Source organism: Petaurus breviceps, unplaced genomic scaffold (genome assembly GCF_028583685.1).
Source record: "Petaurus breviceps papuanus isolate PSGF00001 unplaced genomic scaffold, PetGlider_PUasm1.0 103, whole genome shotgun sequence".
Classification (NCBI taxonomy): Eukaryota; Metazoa; Chordata; class Mammalia; order Diprotodontia; family Petauridae; genus Petaurus; species Petaurus breviceps.
The window spans coordinates 1,979,886-2,007,397 of NW_027185588.1; the positions used below are offsets into that span (position 1 = coordinate 1,979,886).

A 27,512-nucleotide genomic window follows, 5' to 3' on the forward strand; every position below is an offset into this window, starting at 1 on the left:
CAAAGACATCAATAAAACTTTGTAGATGTCGATTTGTCAGCTCTGCAGAAGAGGGATTGGAGAAGGGGATGGAAGCAGGGAAACCAATTCAAAGGCTTATGGCAGAGTCCAGGTGAGAGGTGAGGAGGCCCCAGATAAGGTTAGTGACCTTGTGAGTGGAGAGAGGAAAGGGATGAGAGAAGTCAAGGCAACAGGAATTGTCTACTGATTGATCCCTGGGTGAGGCAAAGGAGAGGGGAAGGGCTAGGATCCCTCAAGGTTGTTAGGGACCCTGGGAGGCTGGAAAGATAGATCTCTGAGAATATTTTTTTTTCATATTGGCTACATAAAAACAGACCCTTGGATGGTGGTTCAATGGACTGAATGTTTCACTGGATCCCAGGGGCTGGTATAACAGTGTGTCTTTTTTTCCTGTCCCAGGTAGAAAACCTTCAGCAAGAAAACATTGCTCTGAAAAAAACCGAAAAACCAGAAAGTGAAAGAACAGTTTCTTCAACAAAACATAGAATGATGCTCCTCATCGTTTCCTTCAAATGAAAGTAAAAAGTGAAAATTCAGATTGATGTGATAACACTCTGTAGGAAGAAAAGTTAACTTTTAGTTGATCACGAAGACAGACTTTTAACCCTTGACTTGGTTTTCTTGAAATTCATATATAAACTTTCTTCCATCGGCCCCCTAAAAAAAGGGGCTCATACAGCTTCAGCATGGAAACTACTGAAAGAAGGATTTTTAATTAATAAAAGTCACCTTAGACACCCTATTCTAAGAACAGTCTGTAATTCTAGTATGTGATGGTGGAAGCATTCTGGAGGGATGCAAGTTCCAAGGACAAGCTAATCAGAGAACTGAAAGCCACAAAGAAAAGACTGGATTTAGAGATGAGAAATTTGAGGAAGGAGTTCATCAAACTTCAGGATGCAAAGAAGTCAGTGGAAGAGGAGCATTTCAGGTTACAGAAGGGAGTGACCCAAGTCCAACAGCAAATGACCAACCTCAGAAGAGGTGCAGAGAGAATGAGACCAAATGGAGACACAGTTAGAGGTCTGGAAAGTGCTGACAGAGTTATCTCATGATCACTTTGGCCACCAAGAGGTCTTTGATTCAACTCCTTGGCTTCTCCAAAGTGTCTTATTTTAAGAATAGGTCCTCAGGGGTGGGGCCCTCAGCCGGGAAGGTAGCAAGTATCCACAGAAGGAAAACTGCAATAACTGAGGCAGCAGATGCCCCCAAGTGATGTTTTGTCAGCTGGGTATATGTAGGTGCTCAGGGAGTGTCCAGTGCCCCTGGAGTCCCCATGTTCACCCCCGTTAGCAGATCCCTGTCAAAACAGCGTCTCCTACCATAAAGCAGGCCACAGAGCAGACTGAAAGATGGTTCTTTTCCAAACCTCTCACGCTGTTTCTCCATCTCTCTCATTTTCAAGTCTTTGCAGGTTGACAGAGAACAAATGGTATCTCTTACAGAGGTGAATGAGCTGTTGAAACACCAAGTAGAGCAAATGCAACAAGAAGCAAGGAAGTGAGTCCAGGCTTGAGCGCTGACTTAGCCCAGCCATGGCTGCGGCCTGGGGGATGCGAGCACAGAAGTGTATGCGAGCACCTGCCAGTGCCCATGTGGGGGTGGTTCCATCCCAAGGATGATGCACCTCTCTAGGGTCAGATACCTGCGCCTCTCCTCATATACACAGAGATGTTTAGGTGTTTTGTGGAGTCATGTACATGTGGAAATGCAGCACATATGTCCATGCTTCAGTGCTTTGATGATTCTCTGGTCTCATGTATGAGATCCTTTTTCCATAAGGATAAAACCTCATCCCACACCTCCCTTCCTGTTCTGTGTACTAGTTACATCTCCTTATATATAAAAATCCATGAAAGAGAATAGATCCTTCTCCAGGTTTTAGTTTTTTAAGCATTTTGTGGATACTCTTAAGAGCCCTTGGGCTTCTTCCCTTTAATTGTGTAAGCATCAAGTTTCTTCTCATGCTTATAAATATATACATGTCCTTGTGGACAAGGAAAAAAGTTTACAAGCTCACAACATTTTATTAACCTCTTCTTCTGCCCAGAATATGCACAAAACCTGAAATTAAATTGGCATTTTTATATTATCACACTCTGAGTTGATGCCTTTTTGTCAACAGGCAGGGTGGGCGTGGTCTTCCAAAAAAAAAAACTCCACAAAACTCAAAGGTGGGATATTCCAGGTTGGCAGATTAGACAGACTTGGGATCTGTTACTTCCATTGTGAAAAGTCCCACAACTCTACAAAAGGAATGAATTCAGAGCCCTTGTAAATGGGAATCTTCCCCTAGTACTTTTAAACTTGAGTTCATCTTGGAAAAATTCTGTTTGTGCCCTGTCTTGGGTAACTATTCTGTTTCATCAAATGGCAGACCATTACCTGCAGGTAGAAATGGCAGAAGGTTAAGCTCAGTGACCCAGGCATCATCTTTTACATTTCAGATCATACATTTGAATCAGAGAATGTCAGAGTCACAAGTAGCCTTAGACTTCATCTCTCTAATCCCTCATTTTTCAGTTGAAAACCAAAAAGGGTAAACTGATTTGGCCAACTCCTGACATACTGTCTGCAAGGGATGCTTAGAACAGAATGGGAGGACCCCATATCATATTTGTTCTTTCTTTCTTTCAATTATTTTTAAAATAAATTACTATTTTTATTTTTTTAACACCTAACATTTATTTTTTAACATTTAACTTCTTTTTAAAATGATCATTTCTGAATGCTTATCAAACCATGAGGAGCAAGATGTTCACCACGTCCTCACAACGGAGGGGGCTCGAGTGTGGGTGTGCACACTGGCATTCCAGTACCCACCACTGAGTCTGCAGCTTCCGGAACTTCCTATGTGCCCACTCCTTGATTGTGTCTGGATCCCTGGGAGCCACCTGCTGTCTCTGCAATCATAGATGAGCTGAATTTGAGTCACTTCAAGGACTCCAGTGACCGTGAGATGCTGGTGGGGCTGGAGAGGGAGCTGGAGCCAAAGCCAGAGCGGGATCGTCATTGTGGTTGTCCTTCTGGTCCTGTGATCCTGTCCTCTGTTTCTAGTCTATAGGAGGAAGATAAAGTGTCTTGAAGAGTTAAATAAGAAGTTGGCTCTCGAAGTAGAACATGAGCCGGGAAAGCTGATAGGTCTGAGACTGTCCAATGAAGCCCTACAGGAGCCCAACAGTATCCTGGAGATGGCGATAGCCAAGAAGGAGGCAAATTTAGTGCAGCTGAACTTGCGGGTATTTGGAGCCTTGTGCTAGTGGGTTGGTTTTCAGTGTTGTTAAAATCAAAACATATCTTTCTTTGAGAACAGTACGGAGTGGAAGAATTTGACAGCCAGCCACAAGCAGAATCACTGTTTCTTCCTATCTGTCCTTACTGAGGCAGAATTTCCACAGTGGAAATGAGAACATTTCCCCTTGTTTCATAAGGCTATAGCATAATTGGTAATTTTACTCCAAAAGGTTTTCTGAAGGCACACCTTTATCCTCCAGGAGCAAATCAACATGACTGACGTGATTTGTTTGTTTGTTTTTATATTTGCTTAGAAAAGTCGCGTTTGTGTTGGTCATTCCTGAGGATCCTTCCTTAGCCTCTTTCTTTGGAGGTTTCCTATGGTAAAAAGCATACGTCATGTAATCATGTATCGGGGACCACCCTTGCTTGAGAAGGTTAAGCTATAGTAGTAAAGTCTCTCCATCCTGCAAACTAAGGAGACCTTTCTTACATAGTTTCTCTGGGAAAGCATCTTAGTCTCTTCACAGAGAACTAAAACCCTTCATCCTCCAATAGCACATCTGAGTGTCCAGGGTGCTGCTGGGAGCCATTGCCAAGGAGAGCACACAGCCCCCACCCCAAGGCCCCCTGCTGTGGCAGTGCCGTCAGACACCCAAAGCCTGGTTCTTATACTGACTGTGGATGTCCAGGCACTGCTAAGGGCAGCATGCCTCCCCACTTCCCTCCTGTGCTCCAGGTCCAGGCGGTTCTACAGCGCAAAGAGGAGGAAGATCAGCAGATGAAACAGCTGGTTCAGAGTCTGCAGAAGTCATTGGAAAAGGAGAAGGCCAAAGTGCGGAGCCTCAAGGAGCAGGTATGTGCCTGCTTCTGCTGCTTGTGAGTCTCAGACCAGGCTCCACCAGGGGCTCTGTGGGCTTGGCACCTGCCAGATCCAGAAATATGTAATACAGGGATGGGAGTGGCAAAGCCACTTCTCAGCCTCCTTCAAGGACTATGATTTTAAAAAGCCTTTTGTCTACACCAGAAGGAAAAGTTCTGCTTAAGTGCTTGTTTATTTCACAGAAAATGCACCTTAACTGGCTTCTTGGCCTGCCTCTTGCCTCCCCTTGCCATAGGTGGCTGCAGGCTTTCTGGGTGGAAAACAACAATGATCCTGAGCGATCCCAGCCGTGTGCCTGATAAAGTTCACTGTCGGGATTGTCCTCATCCTTTTCGATTAATTGGAATTCTCTCTGTGGAAGGGAAAAGGAACCTGCTCACATTGCTTGCCTCTAAATGAATGGTTTTTCCAGCAGGCAGAGGTAAAATTAAACTTTGATTTCATGGGCATAGTCCAACCTCTGCTTGTAGCTCGCCCAAGGACCCGAGAGCCAGTGAGTTACCATATGCAAAGTCCTTAGCAAACCTTAAAATACCGTATAGATGCTAGCTATCACGTGGAAGGCGTCCAAACGTGGGCATTGTACTTGCCGAGTTTGGCGGCCCTCCTGTGCAGAATTAGAAAGCTTGGGTGTGCACATGTGTATCATCAGTTTCCCTCCCTCCCTCCGCCCTGCACTCTCTCTCTCTGTCTCTCTCCCTAAATGCAGGCACTAACGACACGTCTGTTTTTCAGAGGAAGGAACTGAAGGGGGAGACCAATTCCAACCCTGTGACTCCTGTTAAAATTCCAGACTGCCCTGTCCCTGCCTCCCTTCTGGAGGAGCTGCTCAAGCCCCCACCCACTGTGAGCAAGGAGCCCCTCAAGAACCTGAACAGCTGTCTCCAGCAACTGAAGTAGGACCTTGTTGTTTGTCATTTAGTAAAGAAAGTGCAATCTGGTGGCAACACGCTTTCATGGCGCTAGTCCAAATACCCAACAAAGGGTTCTCCCAGCCTAAAACCCTCCTCCTTTCCTGGGTTTCCATTCCGTTTTGGGCATCTCACAGGATGACAAAGTTTGTGAGTTGGAAAGGTTTGCCCGAGGATTCTCTCTCCTCCAACTCACACCTGAACAAGACTCTCCTTATGCAGATCCCCAGTACAGGGTGAGCCCTAACGCAGGCGGGCACAACCTGTGGGCCATGGGTCGCTTGCAGGCTTTGCCAGTGAAAAATGTAGAGGAAAACATCCTTTGTATGTAGTGGAAATCCTTTGGCCCACAGCTTAGGGCCCAAGGGCCACAGGTTGCACAGGCCTGCACTCACCCCTGTCAGAAGACCTCCCCTCCCGGGGGCAGCCAGTGGTGACGCTGGTCACTGTCCCACTCCCTCCAGAGTGGGACAGCTCTAATTGGTTTTATTTTTTCCCCTCATCCATCCTTTATTGAATACATACTGTGTGTGTACCCAGGATTCAGAACTTAGGAGAGTCTTACAATCTAGTTCAGTACGTAAGACACAGATAATGGAGAAAGACAGGCATATCTAAGTTTTATAGGAATTCAGAAGAAGAGAGGCTGAGCTGGACCCTCCTCAAAGGGATTTTAGCTTCTACTTGGTGGAGAAGTCAGGTAAGGGCTTCCAGGCAAGGGGAATAACATGAGTGAGAGCAGGACCAAGCAGAGCAGAGCCACAGGAGAACAGCTGGCCTCTGCCTCAAGGGGAGAAGCTTTGTTAATCAGCACCCAGAGGGAGAGCTTGGGTCACCCTCTCCCTCACTGGCCTGCCTTCTCACTGGTACTGAGTTCTTCCTCTGTAGCTCAGGTCCATTTTAGGCCATGTGGTGAAGTAGGAAGCCCCAGATGGGGTCATGAAGAGTTGGACATGACTGAATGCCAAGACCCAACATCATTTGGTCAGTTTTCTTTGTTTTTGTCAGTTTGGTGGATGCCTTTGAATTGTTTTAACTTGCTCATCTTTGATCAGGAGGGAAGTTGGACAAAAGGAAAAGCTTTCAGGGTTTAAAGCTTCTAAAAAATTTTTAACTGCATGGAGGGAAAAGAGGAAGATGGAACAAGGGTCAGGACTCCTCTACTCCAAGTTGAAAATCTAATGGAGAGAGCCTTTCTTATTTCTGTTCTGTTTTCTTTGCCAAGAATTCTCTTTGGACTGAAATAGCTGGTTAAGAAGATAATGCCTGAGTTAAGTAAGGGACCTAGTTGCCTTTGATGGCCTCAGGGCACCAGGAACAGTTGAATTCTCAAGGTACTGGGAAAAACAAGGCAGATGTCACTAGTGAGGCCACAAACAGGGATATGGGAACACAGCCGAGAACTAAAGGAGGGCAAATGTCCTGATGTTCAGAAAAGGGAAGAGAATGAAATCTGCAGATGTAGAATGAGGAGCTTGACTTCTGTTGCTGAGAAATTATAGATCATATTATTAAAGAGTGGGTATCAAACTGCTAGAAAAGGGGATGGTAGCCAGGAAATGGTAGCTGGCACTAGCGTTCCCAAAGTCATCCCCAGCTCTTTTCATCTCCCTTCTTATCAGGGTTATTAGACTGCTCAGTAAGGGGAATGCTGCAGTTAGCATCTACCTAGATTTGAGCAACTCATTTGACCAAGTTTCACATGCTGTCCTTTCCATTAAAAGAGATTTGGACTAGAAGGCAATATGTTCAGATGGGTTTAGAATGAGATGAAGAACCAAACCCAAAGACTAGTCACTCATTCAGCACCAGCTTGGACAGTGGTCTCTAGCAGAGTGCCAGAGGGCTCTGGACATGGCCTTGATCGAACGTTTTTATCAGTGATGTAGGAAAAGGCACAGATGGAATGTTTTTCAAAAACAGTTGACAATTATAATAGTGAGGATTCCAAAAGATCTTACAGGCTAAAACTATTTTATTTTTGCTTTTTGGAGGGCAATTGGGATCAAGTGACTTGCCCAATGTCACACGCCTAGTTTTTGTGTTAAGTGTCTGAAGCAGGATTTGAACTCAGGTCTTCCTGACTCCAGGTCCGGTGCTCTATTCACTGTGCCACCTAGTTGCCCCAGGCCAAAACTATTGGGTCAAATCTAATAAGAGGAAATTAATTTTTTTTCCTTTTTTATTATGAACTTGACAGGCATCAACAAATATGACCATGTCTGTCAACATTAACCAAAAGTATATATAGGAATATATGATTATATATGAAACCATGAATCTCTATGATATATAATTTGGATCATTTTAAAGTATATATGGAATGTATGTGGCCCACATAGCCTGTTTGTCAATGTCCCCTTTCTCAACTTGGTTCTGTTCTTTTCTGTACATTTTGAAATGTTTTTTTAAACCTTTTTTTTTTGCATCAGTATCTTTTCATTACCCTTTCCTCCCAAGCATTCATCTCCTTCCCTCTATTCCCCCCCAAGTAAATGAAACCCACTCCCCTTGTAACAGACAAATATAATGGCGTGGGGAGGGGGGGAATCACACATTGGTCATGTCTAAAAAGAGTTTGATTCTGCACTTGTGGTCTCTACCAAGGGGGTGGAGGCCTGCTTCATTACCAGTCTTCTGGAGTCAGTGATTAGTCATTGCATGGACCAGAACTTGTAAGTCTTTTAGAGTAACCTTCCTTTACCACTCTGTTGTCATTGAACTTGTGTGAGCACCTCTCTCTAACCCCAGCATGTGTCACCCAAGGAACAGCGAACTTCCTCACCTGGCCTCAGCTGCTCCAAGAGCACCAAGGTGGCATCTGCATCCACCTGCAGCTGCAGAGGGCCTCGGTCCCACTCCTCCTTGCTTTCCAGGGCCACCTGCAGCACCACCTCCAGCACATTCTTCTTTTTCTGTCGAACCTGTAGTGTGATGTCTTTGGTGGCTGCGTATCCCTGCAATTCCTCCAGCCGGGCCTGCAGCTCCTCATGGCGGGTCTCTAGCTCCCTGAGGGCCTGTTCCTGGGTGTGCAGAGTCTCCTGGATCAGGGTGAGCTGCTTCATGAGCTCTAGATGCTCCTGTTTCAGGGCATCCAGCTGCAGGTCTCGCTGATGCAGTCAGCTTTACCTGTGGGAAATCAACATCATAAGCCACCTCTACACAACACCGCATGTTCAGTGGTCATGCCCTTTTGTGGGCCACTGTTTAGGTGGATGATCATTTAATAGCACAAGTGCCTCAATAAGGGCAGAGCCTGAACTAATCCACCAGAAGAAGCTCCTCAACATACCAGATATCCCTCCTTTGCTCTCTGAGTAAATTCAGAGAATGCCTCTTCCTGTGTCAACAAGGCAAGGTGAAGCTGACCAGAGTATTCTCCTGTTAATGTCTACCAAGGACAAGGCACCTTAATCCAAGACACCCACTTGAACAGTGGGACTTTTCTTATCTTGACATTTTATGGACATAGACTATGTTATATCAGCTTAATGGTAAAGAAAATGGATATATCCTGGGTCATAATTTCAACTGACACTTTGTCAACACTCTTATCTTATTGTATTTACCACCTATTCAGTGAAGACAATTCCTTTCTCACACTATGGTTAAACATATATGGAGATCATAAATTTGAGTCCTGAGTTGGGATTGTTCTAAAGTGTATTTAAGCCTTATTCTTTTTATCAGACAGTCAGAATTCACATTCTGACTCCATGTACATACATATTTACTGGCTTCAGCTAGCTGTAAGGGAATAAATATGAATTTACAGATCACCTCGCCTGTTTGCCTCTTTTAACCAAACTTTCAGGTCAACAATTATGGTGTCTGTGACTTTGGATGCAACTGATAGAGTAGGAGAAAGAAACAACCTAGCCTACAAATGCTAGTGACTCAGGTACCTTGGAATTCATTTTTCCTGGAGTCTTAACCTTGATGGAGTCGAGTTAGTTCTCCTATTTTAACTTCCAAAGGACTCCCATTAGTTTAGTTGAAGTATGCAATTTCCTTTGAGATAATTTTCAGGCAGGGACCAGCTGGCATGAAATCAATTTGGATTAATTAGGCCCCCTTCGAGGATTGATCTAGGAAAATAAGCTTATGGGTCAATCAGAAACTAAAATTAGAAATATGGCTAACAAGATAGAAATCTTTCTAATAAGTCTGCCTCCCCTTATATGTACCAGTCTCATGACCATAAGTATTGTCAGTGGTAGTTTCTGTTAACTAAAGATAGATCCATATTATGTGGGACATGATAGTGTTCTTTTGACCAACGCTACTTTATCTTAAAACCAAATTAAGTTGAAAGGCCAACAAAACATCTAGAATAGCCAATTCCTGATGGGGATTTTTAACAAGTTTCTAATTTCCCCTCACCGTCTCATTAATTGAAAACTCCGTATTTGTCTTGTCAATTTGTAACTCACTGTGTGTCTCTGTGTCTGTCTCATGTGTGCTGTGAATGAGTCTATTACCTTGTAATATTTAAAATGCAGGCAGCCAGAGACTTATGAGGGCTGCAGCTAGAAAAACAAGCCAATCAACCTATAAGATTCTTTTCCTTGTGGTTCCTGGTCTGGCCAGCCTGGAGCTACAGCGAAAAGTTAGCTATGGCTAAAAACATCTTAGCAGCTGGAGGTTTTGAGATGAATCATTAAGAAGTTTGGAAATTAATCATTTTGGGATTGCCAGAGAAAACTCCTGAGACTGGGGGTAACTCCAGAAATTCCTCCATGCTAAAACACCTCCTTCCAATCCTGATTGCTCAGCATTCCCCACTCCCTCCCCAGATCAGATGGAGAGAAGAGATTGCAGAAGTGTAGGGAACACTTAAATCAATCTTTCCCACCTGGCAAAAAGAAGGGAAGGGCACAATCATAGACTGGCAGTGGCTTTGGAAGCCCCATGCCCCTGGGCACCTTGCAGCCCACCCTTCCAGGCATATCTTGGGAATAGCAACCAGGTCCCATACATTCTGCCTTCATTGCCCCAGCAGCTGCAAACCACCCCAGGCTCAGTAAATTCTGCAGCTGTGGGAGAAGGGAGAGGTAGAGGGATCCAGCCTATAGTGAGCATTCCCTAACCTTTGCCATCAAGAATTATCACCACTGGGAAGCCAACCTCTGTTCTCAGTAAACTCCACACTTCTCTGTTCCAGTGTCAAAAAGCTGTTTTCTCTCTTTTTGCCCCATTTCCTGATTTGTACAGGGAAAATAATAATTGTTGTTTTTATGGGTTCAAAAGGATATAATGACTGTAAAATGCTCAACACAATGACAGGCATATGTTAGACACAACATTATTACTATCTCTCTAATTTAATGTAATTGTTCCATACCTGTTAACTTTGAAGTGGTTTTGAAATGCCAAAAGTATTAAAATCCATAATTTGTATATGTGATCAGGTAGAAATGCAATTGATAACATCTGAAGTTTGTTGTTTATGTTATTACTGTATATCTCAATTGTATTATATGTCTAAAGTTCTTTTAGATAGTAAAATTTGAGAGACCATTGTGAGGTAGAAATGGTGTTAAAGCAATTTGTTTTTTAGGACAGGGAAAGACAAGGTAATTGGGGTTAAGTGACTTGCCCAAGATCACACAAATTTGTCAAGTATCTGAGAATGAATTTGAACTGAGGTCCTCCTGACTCCAGGGCTGGTACTCTATTCATTGTATGACCTAGCCACTCCCTAAAGCAACTTTAAAATCTAGATTTTGTGGCATATAAATTGGGCTTTTAAAAGAACATGATACCTGATGATTTGAAAACAGTTATATTTCATTATAAATAAGAATAATAATATTGATATTTACTACGATAGCAATTTTTTTTCCACTTGGGGCGGCTAAATGCCTCAGTGAGTAGAGCACCAGCCTGGAGTCAGGAGGACCTGAGTTCAAATCCAGCCTCAGACACTTAACACTTACTAGCCATGTGACCTTGGGCAAAGAAGGAAGGAAGGAACAACAGCTACAGTGAGGGCCCCACAGGTAATGTTTTATAGGAGAATGGACACAGGAGAGCATATTTCTACACGAAGGTAACAAAAAGACACTGTGGTGCTGTGCTGGACCAGAAATCTTCATCAGATGATGTTCCCTGTCAGACAGCTATATGGGATGAAACTTCTTAATCTAAAATGGACAACTGATTGTTCATTATTATTTTCTTTTGGGTTTCTGTATCTGTATTTATAAAGGGGACAGCCCCCTTTCATTTGTCAATGTCTCCATCAATCTCTTACCCTTCCCTCCCCTTATGTATTATACCTATTAAAGGGTAAATAGAGGGGAAGAATTCATATAGGAAAGAAAGTGAGGAAGTATTGATTCAACTTGAGAAAGATGTGGAAACAAAATTTTTTTGATACAATGTTTTTATCCAACGAAAATGTCATTCTCTTGGTTCCTGCTATCTACCTCTAGTCACCCCACCTACTGATCCCTTCCTTCAAGACCCTCCCTAAACCACCCTTCTCCAGTCACCCCAGACTACTGGATCACCCCTAGAGCCCTCCCACAGTCTTTCTGTATATAAGATCCAGCTAGCCTCCTTGAAGACTCACCTTCAATCTGGCCGTTAGCACAAGGGCTCAGAGTCTATCTGGCCCCAAGTGTCACAAATGCTCAGATTCTTAAGAGTCGACCCAAAATGGCAGATCTTTAAGAAACCTTGTTTTAAGTGGGTATCTTACCCAACAGGAAAATAGAGAGGTAGGGGATAAGAGGGGGAAGGAGAGAAGGGAGGGCAGATTGAGGGAAAGGTTAGTTAGAAGCAAACATTTTTGAAAAGGGATAGGGTGAAAAGAGAAAATAGAAGTGTGGGGAGGGGATAGGATGGAAGGAAATATAGTAAGTCTTTTACAATATAACTACTATGTAAATGATCTGGGTAACTACACATGTACAATCTATATTGAATTGCTTATCTTCCCAGTGGGGGTGGGTGAGGAGAGAAGAAGGGGAAAAAATCTGGAACTCAAAGTTTAAAAACAAATGTTTAAAAATTGGTTTTTAACATGCATCTGGGAAATAAGATATACAGGTACCTGGGGTATGAAAACTTATCTTGCCCTACTAGAAAGTTAGGGGGATGAAGGGGGAGGATATAAGAGAGAACAGATTGGGGGAAGGGGTATTCAGTAGGCTCGCTATTTTGAGGTGGGGGTAGGGGAAAGAGGGGGAGAGAAAAAATTGTAACTCAAAACCTTGTGGAAATGAATGTTGAAAACTAAAAAGAAAGAAATAAATGTTTGCAGAAAAAAAAAAAAAAAAAGGAGCTGTTTTACTCTGGATGAAAGAAGGCTTGGTTCGAATTCCCTGGGGTGACGCAGCCCTAAGCTTCACCTGAGTGACTTGCCCAAGGTCACACAGCTCGGAAGAGTTGGGGCAGGATTTGAAGCTGGGTGGGGCTGCCTCCACAAGGAAAAGATGACAGCAGCATTCACACACTGCTCTCGGGTTTCCAAAATGCTTTCCGGAGCTCACCTCCTTCCATCCTCAGCACGTCCCTGGGACAGACACTATGACTGTGTCCTAACAGATGGAAGAAGCTGCTGCTCAGAGAGCTCCGGGGTCAGCCTGGAAGGCCGGTCCCGCCCGGCCGCCTCCGAAGGAGACCCAGCAGACACGGGGCTGGCCGCAGAGAGCCAGGCGGGCCTGGGCTCAATGGGCGGCGGGGCCGCAGTGACGGGTTCTCGAAACTGACTCCTCCGCGCATCGTGAAGACAACCCAGGGCTCCCGGGAACCAGACACGAACCGGGACCCGGATCGTTTGAAGTTCCGGAAGCCAGAGGCCCAACGGTGGGCAGCAGAATGCCCAGGCTCACGCGCTCTCCTCAGTCCCGGGACTGGGGACGGGGCGAGCCTAGCGCTCCTCCCCTTGACTGGATTGGAACAAGCGCTGCCCCTCCCAGTCCCAGGAGCCCTCCCCAGTGATCCCACCCCACCCGACCCACCTGCCAGTCCCACAGCCCCTCGATGCTGGAACCTCCATCCCAGCCCCACGGGCCTCCTAGCCCCACTGAGCCCCCCGCCCTGTTCTGCATGGCCATCTAAGACGACCCCGTCCTAATGTAACGCGTGATGATTCCTGTAGACCCCACTGGTGTCCGTCCCGCTGACCCCATCCACGGAGCCCAGGCAGGATTCTGCAGCAGCAGACTCCTCATTAGGGACAGCACGGTCCGGGGCAGAGCTACTGGAGCTCGTTTTTACAGGCTCACCTTGCAAACTGGCGGTGTCTGCAAACCAGGGCTTGATTTATTAGTTATTGTTTTTTTTTATTGATTAGATGGAGACAATTCAAGTACATACAGTGTGTACACCCCACCCGGGCACTGCGCCACCCTGCCAGTTGTGAAACATTTACAAGCACAGCCCTGATTCAGACCATAAGAATGAGGCTGCCTTTTGATTTTGGTCCACACCTGTGTTTTTGTCACAGTAGGGAAATTCCTTTGGGAAGACCCTCCCTCTACCGATGAAGATCAACCACACTTCGGCCACTGGGGGATGGTTTCCAGGCCTGACTTCTCTTCCTCACGGTGCTTCCTCTCTTTTAATTACGTATTTATCCCATCCACAGCCTGCTTTGTATACAGTTGTTTACCTGTGCATTAGGATGTGAGCTCCTTCCAGGGCAGGAACTGTCTTTTGCCTCTTTTTGTATTCCCAGTGCCTTGTACAGTGCTTGGTGTATAATAAGTGCTTTATAAATGTTGGTTGATTGATTAAATTCAGGAATCAATGAACCATAGAATATCAGACTTGAAAGGAATCAGGTGACATGTAGTTCTTAGGATTTGGAATGAAAGGGACCTTCAAGATCATCAAATCCAAAGTCTTCATTTTAAAGGAGAAAACTGAAGTCCACTAAGGCTGTGGTTAGACTAAGGTCACACAAGGCAGTATGAATGGCAGAGCAGAGAACTGAATGCAGGAGATTAGACTCCAAATCCAGACCTCTCTTCACTGCCTGAAATAGAAAAAAATACCCTGTGCAATATAACTGACTAGTATTCATCTACTTTTAGTATCAGATCAAAAGCTACAGTCTATCTCCCTCCAGGCAGAAAAACCTGAGTTCAGATCTTGTCTGGATTCTCTCCTGATATGTCAGAGAAAGTCAGACATGAGTCAGAGAAACCTGTCTGAGGCTCCAAAATCTATAAAATGCAGTTAATTAATAATATCTATATTGATGATAATGCTTCATTGGCCTTTGAAGTTTAAATGTATGTGCAATGGGGAATCTGATAAAATGGGGACAATTAATAAAGTCCCTGTTAATTTAACTTAGTAAGTTAAAGCGAACTAATGTATATACAGTGGCTCTGAACATATTGTCATGTCTAATCCTCTTCTTTCTCCTCTCAAGATATCATCAAAATTGAGGGGTGACTAGGTGGCACATTGAATAGAGCACCGGCCCTGGAGTCAGGAGAACCTGAGTTCAAATCTGGCCTCAGACACTTAACACTTACTAGCCATGTGACCTTGGGCAAGTCACTTAATCCCAATTGCCCTTCCAAAAAGAAAAAAAAGATATCAAAATTTCTACTGTATTGGGGAAAAGGGGATCTCCACCCTCTAGACTTGACTTCATTTAGCTTCCTCTATTCCCAACATGGAAAGAAATACAAGGAGGGTATTTGCAGCCAACTTAAGCCTTGCCAGGAAGTTGTCATGAAAGATTGTCCACAATTGTCATTTTTGTAGCCAGGAGCTAAGCTGGTTGAGAGTAAGCTAAATGTTACCCTTCTCTTTGGAGCAATCATGCAAAGTAACTGAACCTTGGTGCATAGTTGATAGAAATCAGCAGCTAGGTCGTGCCATAGAGTAGTAGCAGGCATGGAGACAGGGAAACTCTTCTTCCTGAGTTCAATTCTGGCCTCAGGCACTGTGTGGCTTTGGCCAAGTCACTTAATCCTGTTTGCCTCAGTTTCTTCACCTTATTTTATAATAAGCTGGGGAAGAAAATGGCAAACTACTCCAGTATCTTTGCAAGAAAACTCCAAATAAGGTCACCAAGTGTCAGAAACAAGCAAAAAATGACTGAATAACTGAACTTACTAATAAGTGAATTGAGTGCACAACTTTGACTCTCAGTTTACCTTAATTTCTGCCGTATCATTAGTCATGACACAGGAGCATCATTCATAATCTATTAAGACAACCAGAGTACTGAGGCTTGAGATGCAATGTCATATATGGGGATCCACCAGATGGGCCAGTTTAGCTAGAAAGTTAAGTATAAGGAGGGAATGAGTGCTTACTTAGAAGAGTTTGGTTGATTTCCCTTTTCTCAGGTTACTGGCAGGGAGACCCTAAGTTTGGCTATTGTGGACAGACTGGGTGAAGCAAATAGCATCTTTAATCATAAGGTAGGAATATTTCCAGAAAATGCCAGGAAGATGGTATGAGACTCAGGAAGAGGAAGAGAGAAGGCAGACTGCCATACATGAGTCTTATACTTCTCAGACACAGTCATAGACTACAGGTTTTATGGACTATTACAGACACCAATAGAGAGAACCATACTATACAATATTACATGAGTGCATCACAGTAGAAAACAAAGCATTATGTGAAGTTCAAAGAGAAAGGTCATTAGTTATTAATAATCTGGGGGATGGTTAGGTGAAGGTGGCATTTGCTTCAGGCTTTAAAGGATGGACAAGAATTCAGCAGGAAGAAGGGGAGAGGAAGGGCATTCTAGGCATAAGGAATAATGTGAGCAAAAGCACAGAGGTGGGAGTTTGCAAGGAATATTGTAAGGAGGAAGAGAGAAAGCAGACCAGTTTGGCTTAAGTATAGAGTGAGTGAAGAGTAGATAAGAGACACAGCTTGAAAGACTAGATGGTGCCATACTATAGATGGCCCTGAAGGCCAGACAAGAGTTTTTAAATTTTATTCTGGAAGCAACAGTCTAAATATTCTTGAGCCAGAGAGTTGACATGGCTAGATCTATGTGGAAAAATATTTCTTCTGGCAGTAGTCGAATGAAGAACAACTTGGATTGGGATAGAGTGTGGAACTAAGAAGATCTGATGGGAATGTATTATAATAATTCAAAAGAAGTAGGTTTTAGATGGAGACTCTGGTTGGGTAAAAGGATTGGGTAATCTTGGCAGAGGCAATTCTGTGAGGCATGACAAAGTGGAGGAGGGAAGCTAAGCTAAAGCAAAGAGTTCATGCAGGGAGTAATGGGACATGCCTTCATTGAAAGTACCTTGTATGCTGATGATTCTCAAGTCTACTTTTCCTTCTCCAATCTCTCTGCTGACCTCTAATCTTGCATCTCCAGAAGCCTTTCAAATATCTCAAGCTAGATGTCCTGTAGACACCTTAAATTCACCATGTCCAAAATGGAACTCACTATCTTTCTACCTAAACCAGGGAAGGGGAACCTGTAGCTTCAAGGTCACATGTGGCCCTTGTCAACCTGAAAGTTGGTTAAAGGAGGAAAACAGACCTAGGTGACATATAAATTCATATTGCTTATTACCTCAAAGCTAGTGAGTATGTTTGCACAAAGAGTCAGTAGGTGACAAGACAAAGGACAAAGCAGGGTCTGTTTGGAATTTATAATCTCAGGTTGTATGTTTTCCTCCCATGTGGAGTATGTCCCAAGGTAAGGGGAAATCCCACTTTCAGCTTTATCTGGTCTCTGGAGTTGCTGACACAGAAAAAGGCATTTTTAAAGCAAAGCAACGAAGTCTGTTTGATTAATTCATACTTTGGATAAATTTGATATTTAATGATTATCATTTCCTCCTTTTGGTAAAAAACAAATCTGTTAAGATTTTGTTTGTGGACCAAAGAAGATATGGAAAAAAACTCTTCTTGGGAGGGTTTCCCAAAATCCTTATCTAGATGAATTCAGGTTTTTTCCTATTGCTTTCTGAGATAGGGGGCACTAAAGGTAATGGTGGAATCCTTTGTCAGACTGAGTCTGTCTCATGGGGCGAGTGGGGAGATAGGAGAAGTTACTTTTCCCCTGTTGTTGAACATCTCCATAGACAGGCAGTTACTGCAAGGCAAATGCAAGCAATCAAAATGAGCAGGCTTCAAGGGGGATCAAGGTAGGGAACACAATGGGAATACAGAGCAACCAAGTAAAAATAAGATAATGCTGTAAAAAGATATAAAGAACCAGTATTAAGTATGTAAGGGACTCAGGTAGGGAGCAGTTCTTGTCCAGACTCTTGGGAAAGCTGTCTGCATCTGATGTCGTCTTTTTCAGGTCCCTTGACTCGATGTCCACTCAGGAGCAGGTGCAATCTTTAGATGAGACAGTTGGATCCAAAAGTTCATACCCACAAGCTGGAATAGTCAGACAGACCTGATAAGGGCTTCCAGAAAATGTATGATTTGATATTAAAGGCACATAGAAGTGGTTCAGTTTCCTAGCCACACAGGTTCTAGGTTCAAACAGTACAAAAATGGTTCGGTTTTCAAGCCACACAGGGCTAGATTCAAACAATACAATCAAGTTTTTCTCACAGTTTACAAAATTGCATAATTACATTAAGTCAGGTCCATATTAAACTACTTAGATGGCTCACAATATGCTAGTTTTGGGAAGGGAGATTACCTATTACCAAGATAACTAAGAAAACTTACACATAACCCATACAAATCAACAGTCATTATTATAAATGTTAATTAACATCAAATTCCTTGTGTCCCAGTCCCAATATGCATCTAAACAGCACTTTTTTTTAATCCAAGATGCTTCATGTAGTTATACAGTTCAAAAAGGGAGTTCTGCTTTTCTAGTTCAGACCTAGAAGTTCCCAGATAATTCTGACTTAATATAAATTAGTACTATCACTTAAATTTGCTTCCACATTTTTGAAACTTAAGAGAATTTCAGTATACACACACACACATATATGTATACATATAATTTGCTGCTTCTGTCCTTACCTAAATCCTGTACCTGGTACAGGAATCTTTTAAAATGTGAGGATCTTGTGGTGGCTAGGTGGAGCAGTGAATAGAGCACTGGCCCTGGAGTCAGGAGGACCCGAGTTCAAATACATCCTCAGACACATAATACAAAAACTAGACGTATGACCTTGGGCAAGTCACTTAACCCCAATTGCACCCCCCCAAAAAAAGCCAAAAAAAAATGTGAGGGTCTAACCATAAAATGAGCTCATCTGCCTTTTGAAATTATCAGAAAGATGCTTTAATAAAGAAAAAATAATTTCACTTTTACCACTATCTTATACAGTCTTTGCACAAAAATACAAACTTGAGATCTTATTACCAAAACATGCTTAAAGCTTGAATTTCCATGACAGAAAAATTTTGGAAGCCAATCATATGCATCTGTATATAATTCTTAGAGGAATCAGTCTGATCTTGTTGCTTTTCTCAAAATTTGCTGTCTTTTTAAATCTTTATTACTTGGTCTAATCATTTCCTCCTTTGGAGGATGTTATCTCTATATTATATTTATTTGGCCATGAATATAGATTATAATTTCATGCTATTCATTTTTTCATCCAATTATAGCAACTCAGACGGAACTTCTTGACTATATAAATTTGCTATAAAAGATAGAGACAATATCATATATCTTAACAGAAGGAAAGAACTTCCTTAGCTCTGTTTGATTCCAGATATGAGTCATATCTGATAGGCAATCATGTAACCACCAGGTGCTGAAGGCAGGGCTTAGGAATAATCAGGTGGAAAATTTTCCTTTTCAGAAAGGAAAAAAGCACAATTTGAAAACAGAGTTAAGGAGATCCTACCTATACAGTGTCCAAGGTTGTCTTCAAAACTTTTCCCAGACACAGACATCCACCTTTAACAGCTCTCAGTCTGCAACCCATGCCATTCTATTGTAGGTTTTATGTCAACTATCACTGTAATCAAAGCTTTAAACTATAGTAAATTGCAGTCCCCAAAAGTTTCAAATAGCAAATAAATATAGACTGGTATCCTTCAGATAGAACCATCTAAAATTTGATTGAGCTATTAATTATGAAATCAAGTTACATAATTTTTCTGTCTTCATAAAATACTTCCTCATACTCTCTCAACATACTTCAAGCATCTGAAACTGACACAAAGGTATCCAGAACAACTATTTAGAAATAGGAGGGGTTTGGAAAAACCCTCATTTGTCCCCAAACCTTCTTATCTGCCTTCCATCTTTCCAATCAAACCTGTATTTATCTTTCCAAATCTCTCAAACCCATGATCCAGATTATTCAGCTTTCCTTTACATCTTTACAAGATTGCTCATAAGTTATTATTCTTTACTAACATACTGTTCTGTACTGGAATCCCTGGCTTAAACAAAGCAAAGAGGTTAATGGCTAACTTCACAGACTGACAAGAGTTATGTCCTTGTTTGTTCTTCCCTAATTATACTCAGTCTGGAAGAATTAGATACTTCAGGAATCTAAATCTTTTACATCTATGTTCAAATGCCAATGTTAACTCTTGCTTAGGCCATGGAATGATTACAAATTCAGATTAAAACAGCAAGATCTCTTCTGCTTAACAAGTTATCACATTAATTTAACAATAACTCATATTGAAAATTTAATAGACCTTCAAATGAATCACAAGAGAGTTTTCAAAACATTTCTTCTAAAAGTATTTCCTTTTTTTTTTCTTTTGTTTTCTTTGGAAAACAGTTTACAACTTATCCTGATATTATCTACCACATAACTCCTAAATTCTCTGGTCAAAAAACCTCTTACACATAATTGACAAAACTTACAAGAGGATTCACAGTTTCCTTTCTTTGCATAATTATCAATAACTAACTTTCACAAACATACATTTGTAAATACTTGACTTATACATTCTAATAGCTGTTAATAATCTTACAAATTTCATAAATGATAGCAAAACAATCTTAACTGAAACTTCCTTTTAAACAAAGACAAACTCAGAAGCTTATGATTTCCCAAATTACAATACTTCAAAATATTACAACCATGGTCAGAATGCCCCATTCATCATTTTTCTCTTCTTCCAACAGTATAATTCTCAATTTAGCAACTTTTAGCCTATAAGAGAAACTGCTTCTCTTATAGCATAGATAATATAACTGCTTACTCAGTTACACAGTAAAAGAAAGCCTAGAAATATAACAATACGATAAGCAATTATCATGTACTTAAATTTAAACTTTAAAATCAGAACCAATTAATTACCAGTCTGGCGACCTGTATTCAGTCAGATGTGTTTTCAAATTGTTTTACACAGAAACTTCACATCCAAGTAAAATTCCACATAAATTTAACGAACATAAAGCAATCATTTTTAGCTAAACTAAGGTAACTAAAACTCTTGGTGCCACACAGCCAATCATCTTATCACTAGAAATCAATTACATTCTGGAATCTCACGTAGATAGTGAATGTGGTGATCCATAAACCTTAATATTAACATAAATACATCCTTAGATGACACAAGCTTGAAAAACACATCCCTATTTTTTTTTCAAGGTTTTTCATTTGCTCAGTAAGAATTCTATAACACAGAAACTTCTGCACAGAGTTTAAAGAACCTTAGGTGAATGTATTTCTTTTTTTTTTTTTTTTTTGGTAAGCAATCAGGGTTAAGTAACTTGCTCAAGGTTACACGGCCAGTTATTTCTGGGTGTGGTGCTAAGTATCTGAGCCCAGATTTGATCCCCAGGTCATCCTGACACTGGAGCCGGTGCTCTTACTTGCTGAGCCACCTGGCCGCCCCTGGGTGAATGTATTTCTAAATCACCTTTCCCAGAGAATCATTCATCTCATCATTAATAAAGTGGAAACTATAACTTTAAATCACTATATATGTTTTCCATACTAGCCAAGATTTTAAATGGGCAGTCTGTTGTCATAGTAAATATCAGCAGTATTATTACTACTGGTTTGTAACCCAAATATAACAGCTTTAAATTATCAAATTTGTATGACATAAAAACCTAATTCACATGCAACACAATCTGGATTTTTAAAAAATTGCCATAACACCATCTCAACTTCATAAGGTTTTTTCAAATTTCACAATCTAAGCAAACTTTTAGAAATACAATACAATTTTAGAAATACAGCAACAACACAACAATGAATTTCAAATGACATCAATTGTACCACATATAGAAATAATTGATCTTATCACTCCTGGCATTCAAAAACCACTTCAAAGTTAGAGAGATAATATTGTTATCTCTGTCATTTTGATCCCATAACAATCAGTGTTATTTTTCCCTTTACAAATTCAGGAAATAGATCAAACAAAGATAAGATACATTTTTTTGCAACTAGGCAGAGAATTGTAGAGTTTACCTGGAGCAGAGGCTGGCTTCCCAGTGGTTATAATTCTTGGAGGCAGGCCTTAGTGGATGTGCCACAGGCCTGATCTCTCTACCTCTCCCTTTCCAACAACTGCAAAATGTACTGAGCCTGGGGTGGCCAGGTAGCACAGCGAGTAAGAGCATGGACCTCAGAGTCGGGATGACCTGGGATAGAATCTGGGCTCTGATACTTAGCACCCACCCAGAAACACCTGGCCATGTAACCTTCAGCAAGTTACTTAACCCCAATTACTTAGGGGTGACCAGGTGGTACAGTAAGAGCACTGGCCCCAGAGTCAGGATAACCTGGGATCGAATCTGGGCTCAGATACTTAGCACCACACCCAGAAATAACTGACTGTGTAACCTTGAGCAAGTTATTTAACCCCAATTGCTTAAAAAAAATGAACTGAGCCTGGGGTGGTTTGCAACTGCTGGGCCAGGGTGGGCAGAATGTATAGGGTGACATTTCCAAGCTTTGCCTAGAAGGGTAGGCTACAAGGTGCCCAGAGGCACAAGCAGTTAGGGCTACTGCCAATCTGTAAGTATTACCCCTCCCCTCCTTTTGCCAGGTGGGGAAGCTTGATTTAAGTTTTACCTACAATTCTCTTGCATTTGCTTCTCTTATCTGATTTGAGATGAGAGGAGTTCACAAAAACTTGTGACTGTTAAAAAAATCTCCATACTGAGATCCCCTTCTAACTATTGGGGAGGGAGTGGGGAATGCTGAGTGAAGAACTGGGAGGTGTCATAGTACCTGTAATCTCCGGGAGTTACCTACAGTCCCAGGAGTTTTCTCCAGCAATCCCAATATAGTCAATTTCCAATTCCTTAATGATTAATTCTCAGGATATGCCAAGATGTTTTTAGCTATATCTAACTTTTCATTCTAGTTCCATGTTGGCCAGATCAGAAACTACAAGGAAAAGAGTCTTGCAGATTTGTTTGTTTCCTTAGCTGCAGCCCTTAGAAATCTCTGGCTGGCTGTAGTTTAGATTTTACAAGATAAAAGACTCATTTACAGCACATATGATACAGACACAGAGATAAACGGATTGACAGACAAATTGACAGGACAAATACAAATATAAAGTCCACATTTAATGACAAAAAGAGGGTGAATTAGAAATCCTCACCTTGAATTAGCTATTGTTACTCAAGCATTCAAGATGTGACAGGGTAGGAGTGGGTGGGGGTCAGATCCTGTAACCTTGGCTTGAAGCACCTCTACAATCATTCGTTGGGGCAGAGGAGCGTTGGTGCCCCTGATGTTTTCTGATTAACCACCTTGAAGGGAAAGGCCCCAATGGTATTAGGTTCAGGCCTTTAGACTGTAAAGTGGAGTGTAACTGCCCTTCTCAAGACCAGAGCCCTTAAGGGAAGGGGGAGAGGGGAGAGAAGGCTACCGCAGCAGAACAGAGTTCTCTTCCTCAGGACTAGAGTAGGTAGGGGAAGGCTAGGAGAGAGGGGGTAATGGCAAAGTGAAGTTCTCCTCCCCAGGATCCCAGCCTTTAAAGGAAGGAAGGGAGGAAGCAAGGAATAGGGTAGAAGAGGAGCAGAGGTTGGAGGAAAAAGATGGGCTGGGCTCTTGGGGAAGAGGGGAGAAAAGGAATTAGCCAGTACTGGGGGTGGTGCTGGATCTAAGGTTTTACAAGCCTTAAAGGAAGAGGCTGCTGCATTTTGTTCTTGCTCTGCCTTCAACAATGAAAATATTCCCTCTCCTGGTTAGATGTTTTGTTGGCCTTTAAACTTAATTTGATTTTAAGATACGGTAACTTTGACTGGTCCAAAAGAGTCCTTTGTGGCCAATCTAATTTGGGGTTATCTTTAGTTGACTAACACTAGCACTGGCCAAATACTTAACTACCACTAACTCTGGCACTACTTGTGCTAATTTTCCTGAGATCGCTCAGTTCTCCTAGGGGATCTATTTGGAACATTTTCCCGGAGATTTGATCCCTTCCCCCTGAGCTAGCTTTAAAGGGAATTTTGGACTTCAACCAAACTAGTAACAGCCCTTTGGAAGCTGGAAATGGGGGACTTACCCAACTCCATCAAGGTTAAAATTCCAGAGAAAAATGAATCCTGAGGCAGCTTGAATCATTAGCTTTGATGGAGTGAGGTGATGTTCAGTCTATCCCATTCAATAGTTCCATCTGAGTCACCTGTTAACCTGAAAAGTCTGGTTAAAGGAGACAGACAGACTAGGTGATATATAGTTATTTCCGTAATAAGTTATTCTGTAATAAGTTAGCTATTACGTGATCATGGAGTTAAGTTCTGACTGTTTGACCAAAAGGATCAGAAAGCTTAAATACCTTTTAGAACCATCCCAATTCAGGGTGGCTGTCACACAAATTTATGATCTCCATGTTTACTATCCATATTATGAGAAAGGAAGTTCCTTCGTCATAAATACAAATTGACAAGACAATGGACAAAGCAGGGTCCATTTGGAATTTATGATCTCCGGATGTCCATTTTCCTTCTGTATGGAATATGTTCCAAGGTAAGGGGAAATCCCACTTTTGGCCTTATCTGGTCTCTGGAGTTGCTGACATAGGAAAAGGCATTTTTTAAAGCAAAGCAAAGCAGTCTGTTTGATTAATCCAGACTCTGGATAAATTTGATATTTAATGATTATCAATACCAAAGAGATTCTGAATCAGAGAAGACAGAATTTGAGACTGAGGAAGTGGGGAAAGGAGGGGGAAGGATCATCCCAGTCTGGCTGAGGGAGAGACACAAAAGTAAGATTCAACTTGGTTCACCAGAGAGTTGAATACAATTTGTTTCTTTAAAATCCAGGGCAATGGTTCTCACTGGTTCATATTTGTCCTTTCTGCATCCTATTTCAGGGAGCTAGTTAAACCAAATATTCATGGAATTCAGTAACCTCAGAATTCCCAGACAAGGGAAGAAATCTTTTCTTAGCTACTGAGCAGAGACTGCTCCCTCTGTACTAGAGTATACTGTGGAAAAAAACTCTTCTAGTCACTGCATTTCCATTTTTTACCTATTCCTCTATCAAAAACACCCACTCAGAATGCAGCAACATCTTTAATATTAAGGTCCTATATCCATTTTATCCATTTAGAATTTATTGTAGTATATGATGTAAGCTGTTGGTCTAAACCTAATTTCTGTCAGATTATTTTTCAGTTTTATAAGCAGCTTTTTAAAAATAAAATTAGGAGTTTTTTTCTATGTCATTCCTGTTTTCCATTTTATCTAATATTGGGTTGTTGAAATATCTTCTTTCTGAATCTTCCTTATCTAGCTTGTTCCATTGATCTATCCATTCTTTCATAAAATTAATTAATTTATTTTTAGTTTTCAACATTCATTTCCACAATGAATTTTGTTATTATTTTATCAGGTTCTATAAAGTATCTCATTGGTGATTTGATTAATATTGCACTAAAATGTAAATTAATTTTGATAGTATTGACAATTTTATTGTTGGCACATATTGCCACAGTCAAGTCATAAGCACCGAATATTCTTCTAGGTATTTACGTTGTTTTTTTATTTCTTTAAGGAACACATTGTAATTGGATAAATACAATCCTTTTATGTACTTTGGTGGGTTGATCACCAGATTATTATACACTTTATACTTATTTGGAATGGGATTTCCCTTTCTATTATTACTTCTTGTGTTTTGTTATTATAACATAGAAATGCTATTGATTTTTGAGTATTTATTTAGTATAACCTGAACCTTTGCTGAAGCTATTAATTGTCTCAGTTGCTATCTTTGCTGATGCCCTAGGATTTTCCAAATTATATCATCAGCAAACATAGTTTTCCTTCCTCTTTAGTTATTTTTGTTCCTTTATTTCTCCACCCCCACCACCCTTTTCTTATTGCTGTTGCTAGTATTTCCAGAACTTTATCAAATAATAGTGAGGAGGGTGAGCATTGTTGCTTTATTCTCATATTTATTGGAAAAGATTCTACTGTAGCCACATTGCATATGATGTTTGCTTTTAATTTTAAATAGGTGGTTTTTATGATATTAAAAAAGGTCCCTCTATGCTTATACTTTGTAGGGATTTAGCATTAAAGAAAGTGTGGTATTGTATCAAAGACTTTTTCTGCAAATATTGAGATGACCATGAGATTTTGGATGTTTTGATTTTTTATTATTATTAGTTATGTTGAGTGTTTTCCTAATGTTGAACCATCCTAGTATAAATCCCACTTGGTCATAATGAACGATTTCTTGGATAAATGGTTGTTGGCTGTTTGATGGATTTTGTTTAAAATTTTTGAGTCAATGTTTGATAATGATATTGTCCTATAGTTTTCTTCCTTTGGTTTAATTTTCCCTGGTTTAGGTATTAGATCTATATCTGTCTCATAAAATTATTCTGGTAGGGTGCTTTCATTCTCAATTTTTTTAATAACTTGTAAAATATGAGTACTAATTGTTCTTTAAGAGTTTTATTGAATTCAGGATGAGTTTTTCAGTTAACTTTTATCAGATAAAAACTAGTCTTCCTGTCTATAGCAGGGCTTCTTAAACTTTTTCCCCTAGCAACCTCTTCAGTGCTTCTTAAACTCATATGGACTCAGGACCCACAGTTTATATAGGAAAACATTGAGTGCCCATTACTAATTGTTAGGTATTTATTATGTGCTGTTTCCCCATACTGTGTGGTGTTTGATGAATAAGATGAAGTACAATCTCTGTCCTTAAGGATTCTGTAGCATAGCTAGGGAAACAGACTATATACACATGGAAAGGTAATTGATAAGTACCTGATGAATGGAGAGTTTAGTGTAGGAGAGGTCCCTGGGAAGGAGGTCTTTAGGAATATATTATCTTGTTCTTCTGTATAAGACTTATAAATGAATGAAAAGTCAGGACCTTAAACAAATAAAACTTTAAATGTAACATAACTTTCCCCCTGGAGACCTCAGAGAGGGCAACCATCTAATACCTCTGGCAGCTGAGAAAACCCCAGCATTTAAGACGAAAGCTCCCCTGTCTGGTGGCAGAGCCCTACTGTGGCAAAAAGCCCAGGGGTCAAATGACTGAGGGGCGACATGACCAGGCAAAAGAAACAAAGCAGATAGAAGATTCCAACATTTGACTCCTATTTGGGGGACCAAAAGGAGCAAAGCAAGGAACAGGAGGAAGACAGTGAAGTCAGAACTCCTGCACCAAAAGATTCAAAGGAAAATACAAGCTGGTTATAGGCCATAGAGGACCTTAAGAAGCAAATAAGAGAAGTAGAGGAAAAATTGGGAAGAGAAATGAGAACAATGCAAGAAAATTATGAAATGAGAGTCAACAGCCTGACTGAAGAAAATAACACCTTAAAAAACAGACTTACTCAAATGGCAAAGGAGGCTCAAAAAGGCAATGAGGAGAAGCAGATAAGAGAAGTGGAGGAAAAATTGGGAAGAGAAATGAGAAAGGTGCAAGAAAATTACAAAATAAGAGTCAACAGACTGACTGAGGAAAATCATACCTTAAAAAATAGACTAACTCAAATGGCAAAAGAGGCTCAAAAAGGCAACGAGGAGAAGAATGCCTTAAAAAGCCAAATTTGCCAGATGGAAAAAGAATCTCAAAAGTTCAATGAGGAGAATCATTGCTTCAGAATTAGATGGAGCAAATGGAAGCTAATGACTTTATGAGAAATCAAGATGCTGTTAAACAGATCAAAGTAAGAACCTAGAAATCATCCTCCAGGAAGTTCTCAAAGAAAACTGCCCTGATGTTTTAGAAGGAAGGCTGGGGGGGGAGGGAGGGAATTTGGAAGCACCCACTTTTGAAAAGGGACAGGATCAAAATAGAGAATAGAACAAGTGGGAGGTGGGATAGGAGGGAGGGAAATATAGTCAGTCTTTTACAATATATCTACTATGTTATTATTTTGCATTAGCCACACATGTACAACCTATACTGAACTGCTTATCTTCCCAGTATGGGTGGGTGACAAGGGAGGAAGGGAATGAATCTGGAATTCAAAGTTTTAAAATCAAATACTCAAATATATATATATATATATACACATATATATACTATTATTAATACTATTTTACATGTAATTGGGAATTAAGATATACAGGCACTGGGGCATAGCAATCCACTGGAAAAGACGAAAGGGGTATG

At 41.1% G+C, this 27,512-nt stretch overlaps 1 protein-coding gene and 1 long non-coding RNA gene across 6 annotated transcripts; both read right to left on the reverse strand.

The window, feature by feature from the left end:
• Nucleotides 1–423: 423 nt before the first annotated feature.
• Nucleotides 424–13,352, reverse strand: LOC138162743 (golgin subfamily A member 3-like). 5 transcript variants are annotated; one of them, XM_069090336.1, is made up of 3 exons: nt 13,287–13,352; nt 7,835–8,178; nt 424–3,633 (listed from the first exon to the last, which is right to left on the reverse strand). In XM_069090336.1, exons 2-3 carry the CDS (start codon nt 8,112–8,114, stop codon nt 3,590–3,592), a joined length of 324 nt encoding a protein of 107 aa, XP_068946437.1. In that variant the 5' UTR covers nt 8,115–8,178; nt 13,287–13,352; the 3' UTR covers nt 424–3,589. The 5 variants fall into 5 exon arrangements, with proteins under 5 accessions (XP_068946437.1, XP_068946608.1, XP_068946286.1 ...); XM_069090507.1 differs by lacking the exon at nt 13,287–13,352 and adding an exon at nt 12,549–13,134 and having other exon boundaries at nt 424–3,079; XM_069090185.1 differs by lacking the exon at nt 13,287–13,352 and adding an exon at nt 12,549–13,134.
• Nucleotides 13,353–16,798: 3,446 nt separating this feature from the next.
• LOC138163012 (uncharacterized) lies at nt 16,799–26,652 on the reverse strand. Its single transcript, XR_011168780.1, has 2 exons — nt 23,428–26,652; nt 16,799–17,388 (listed from the first exon to the last, which is right to left on the reverse strand). It is a non-coding gene; the product is annotated as an uncharacterized lncRNA (long non-coding RNA).
• Between the last annotated feature and the right edge of the window lie 860 nt (nt 26,653–27,512).

Coding starts and splice junctions, on each gene's coding strand:
- LOC138162743 (XM_069090336.1), bottom strand. CDS start 8,114: ATGAAGCAGCTCACCCTGATCCAGGAGACTCTGCACACCCAGGAACAG. Junction 3,634..7,834: donor CTTGGAGCAGCTGAGGCCAG/GTGAGGAAGTTC, acceptor TTTTTACCATAG/GAAACCTCCAAAGAAAGAGG.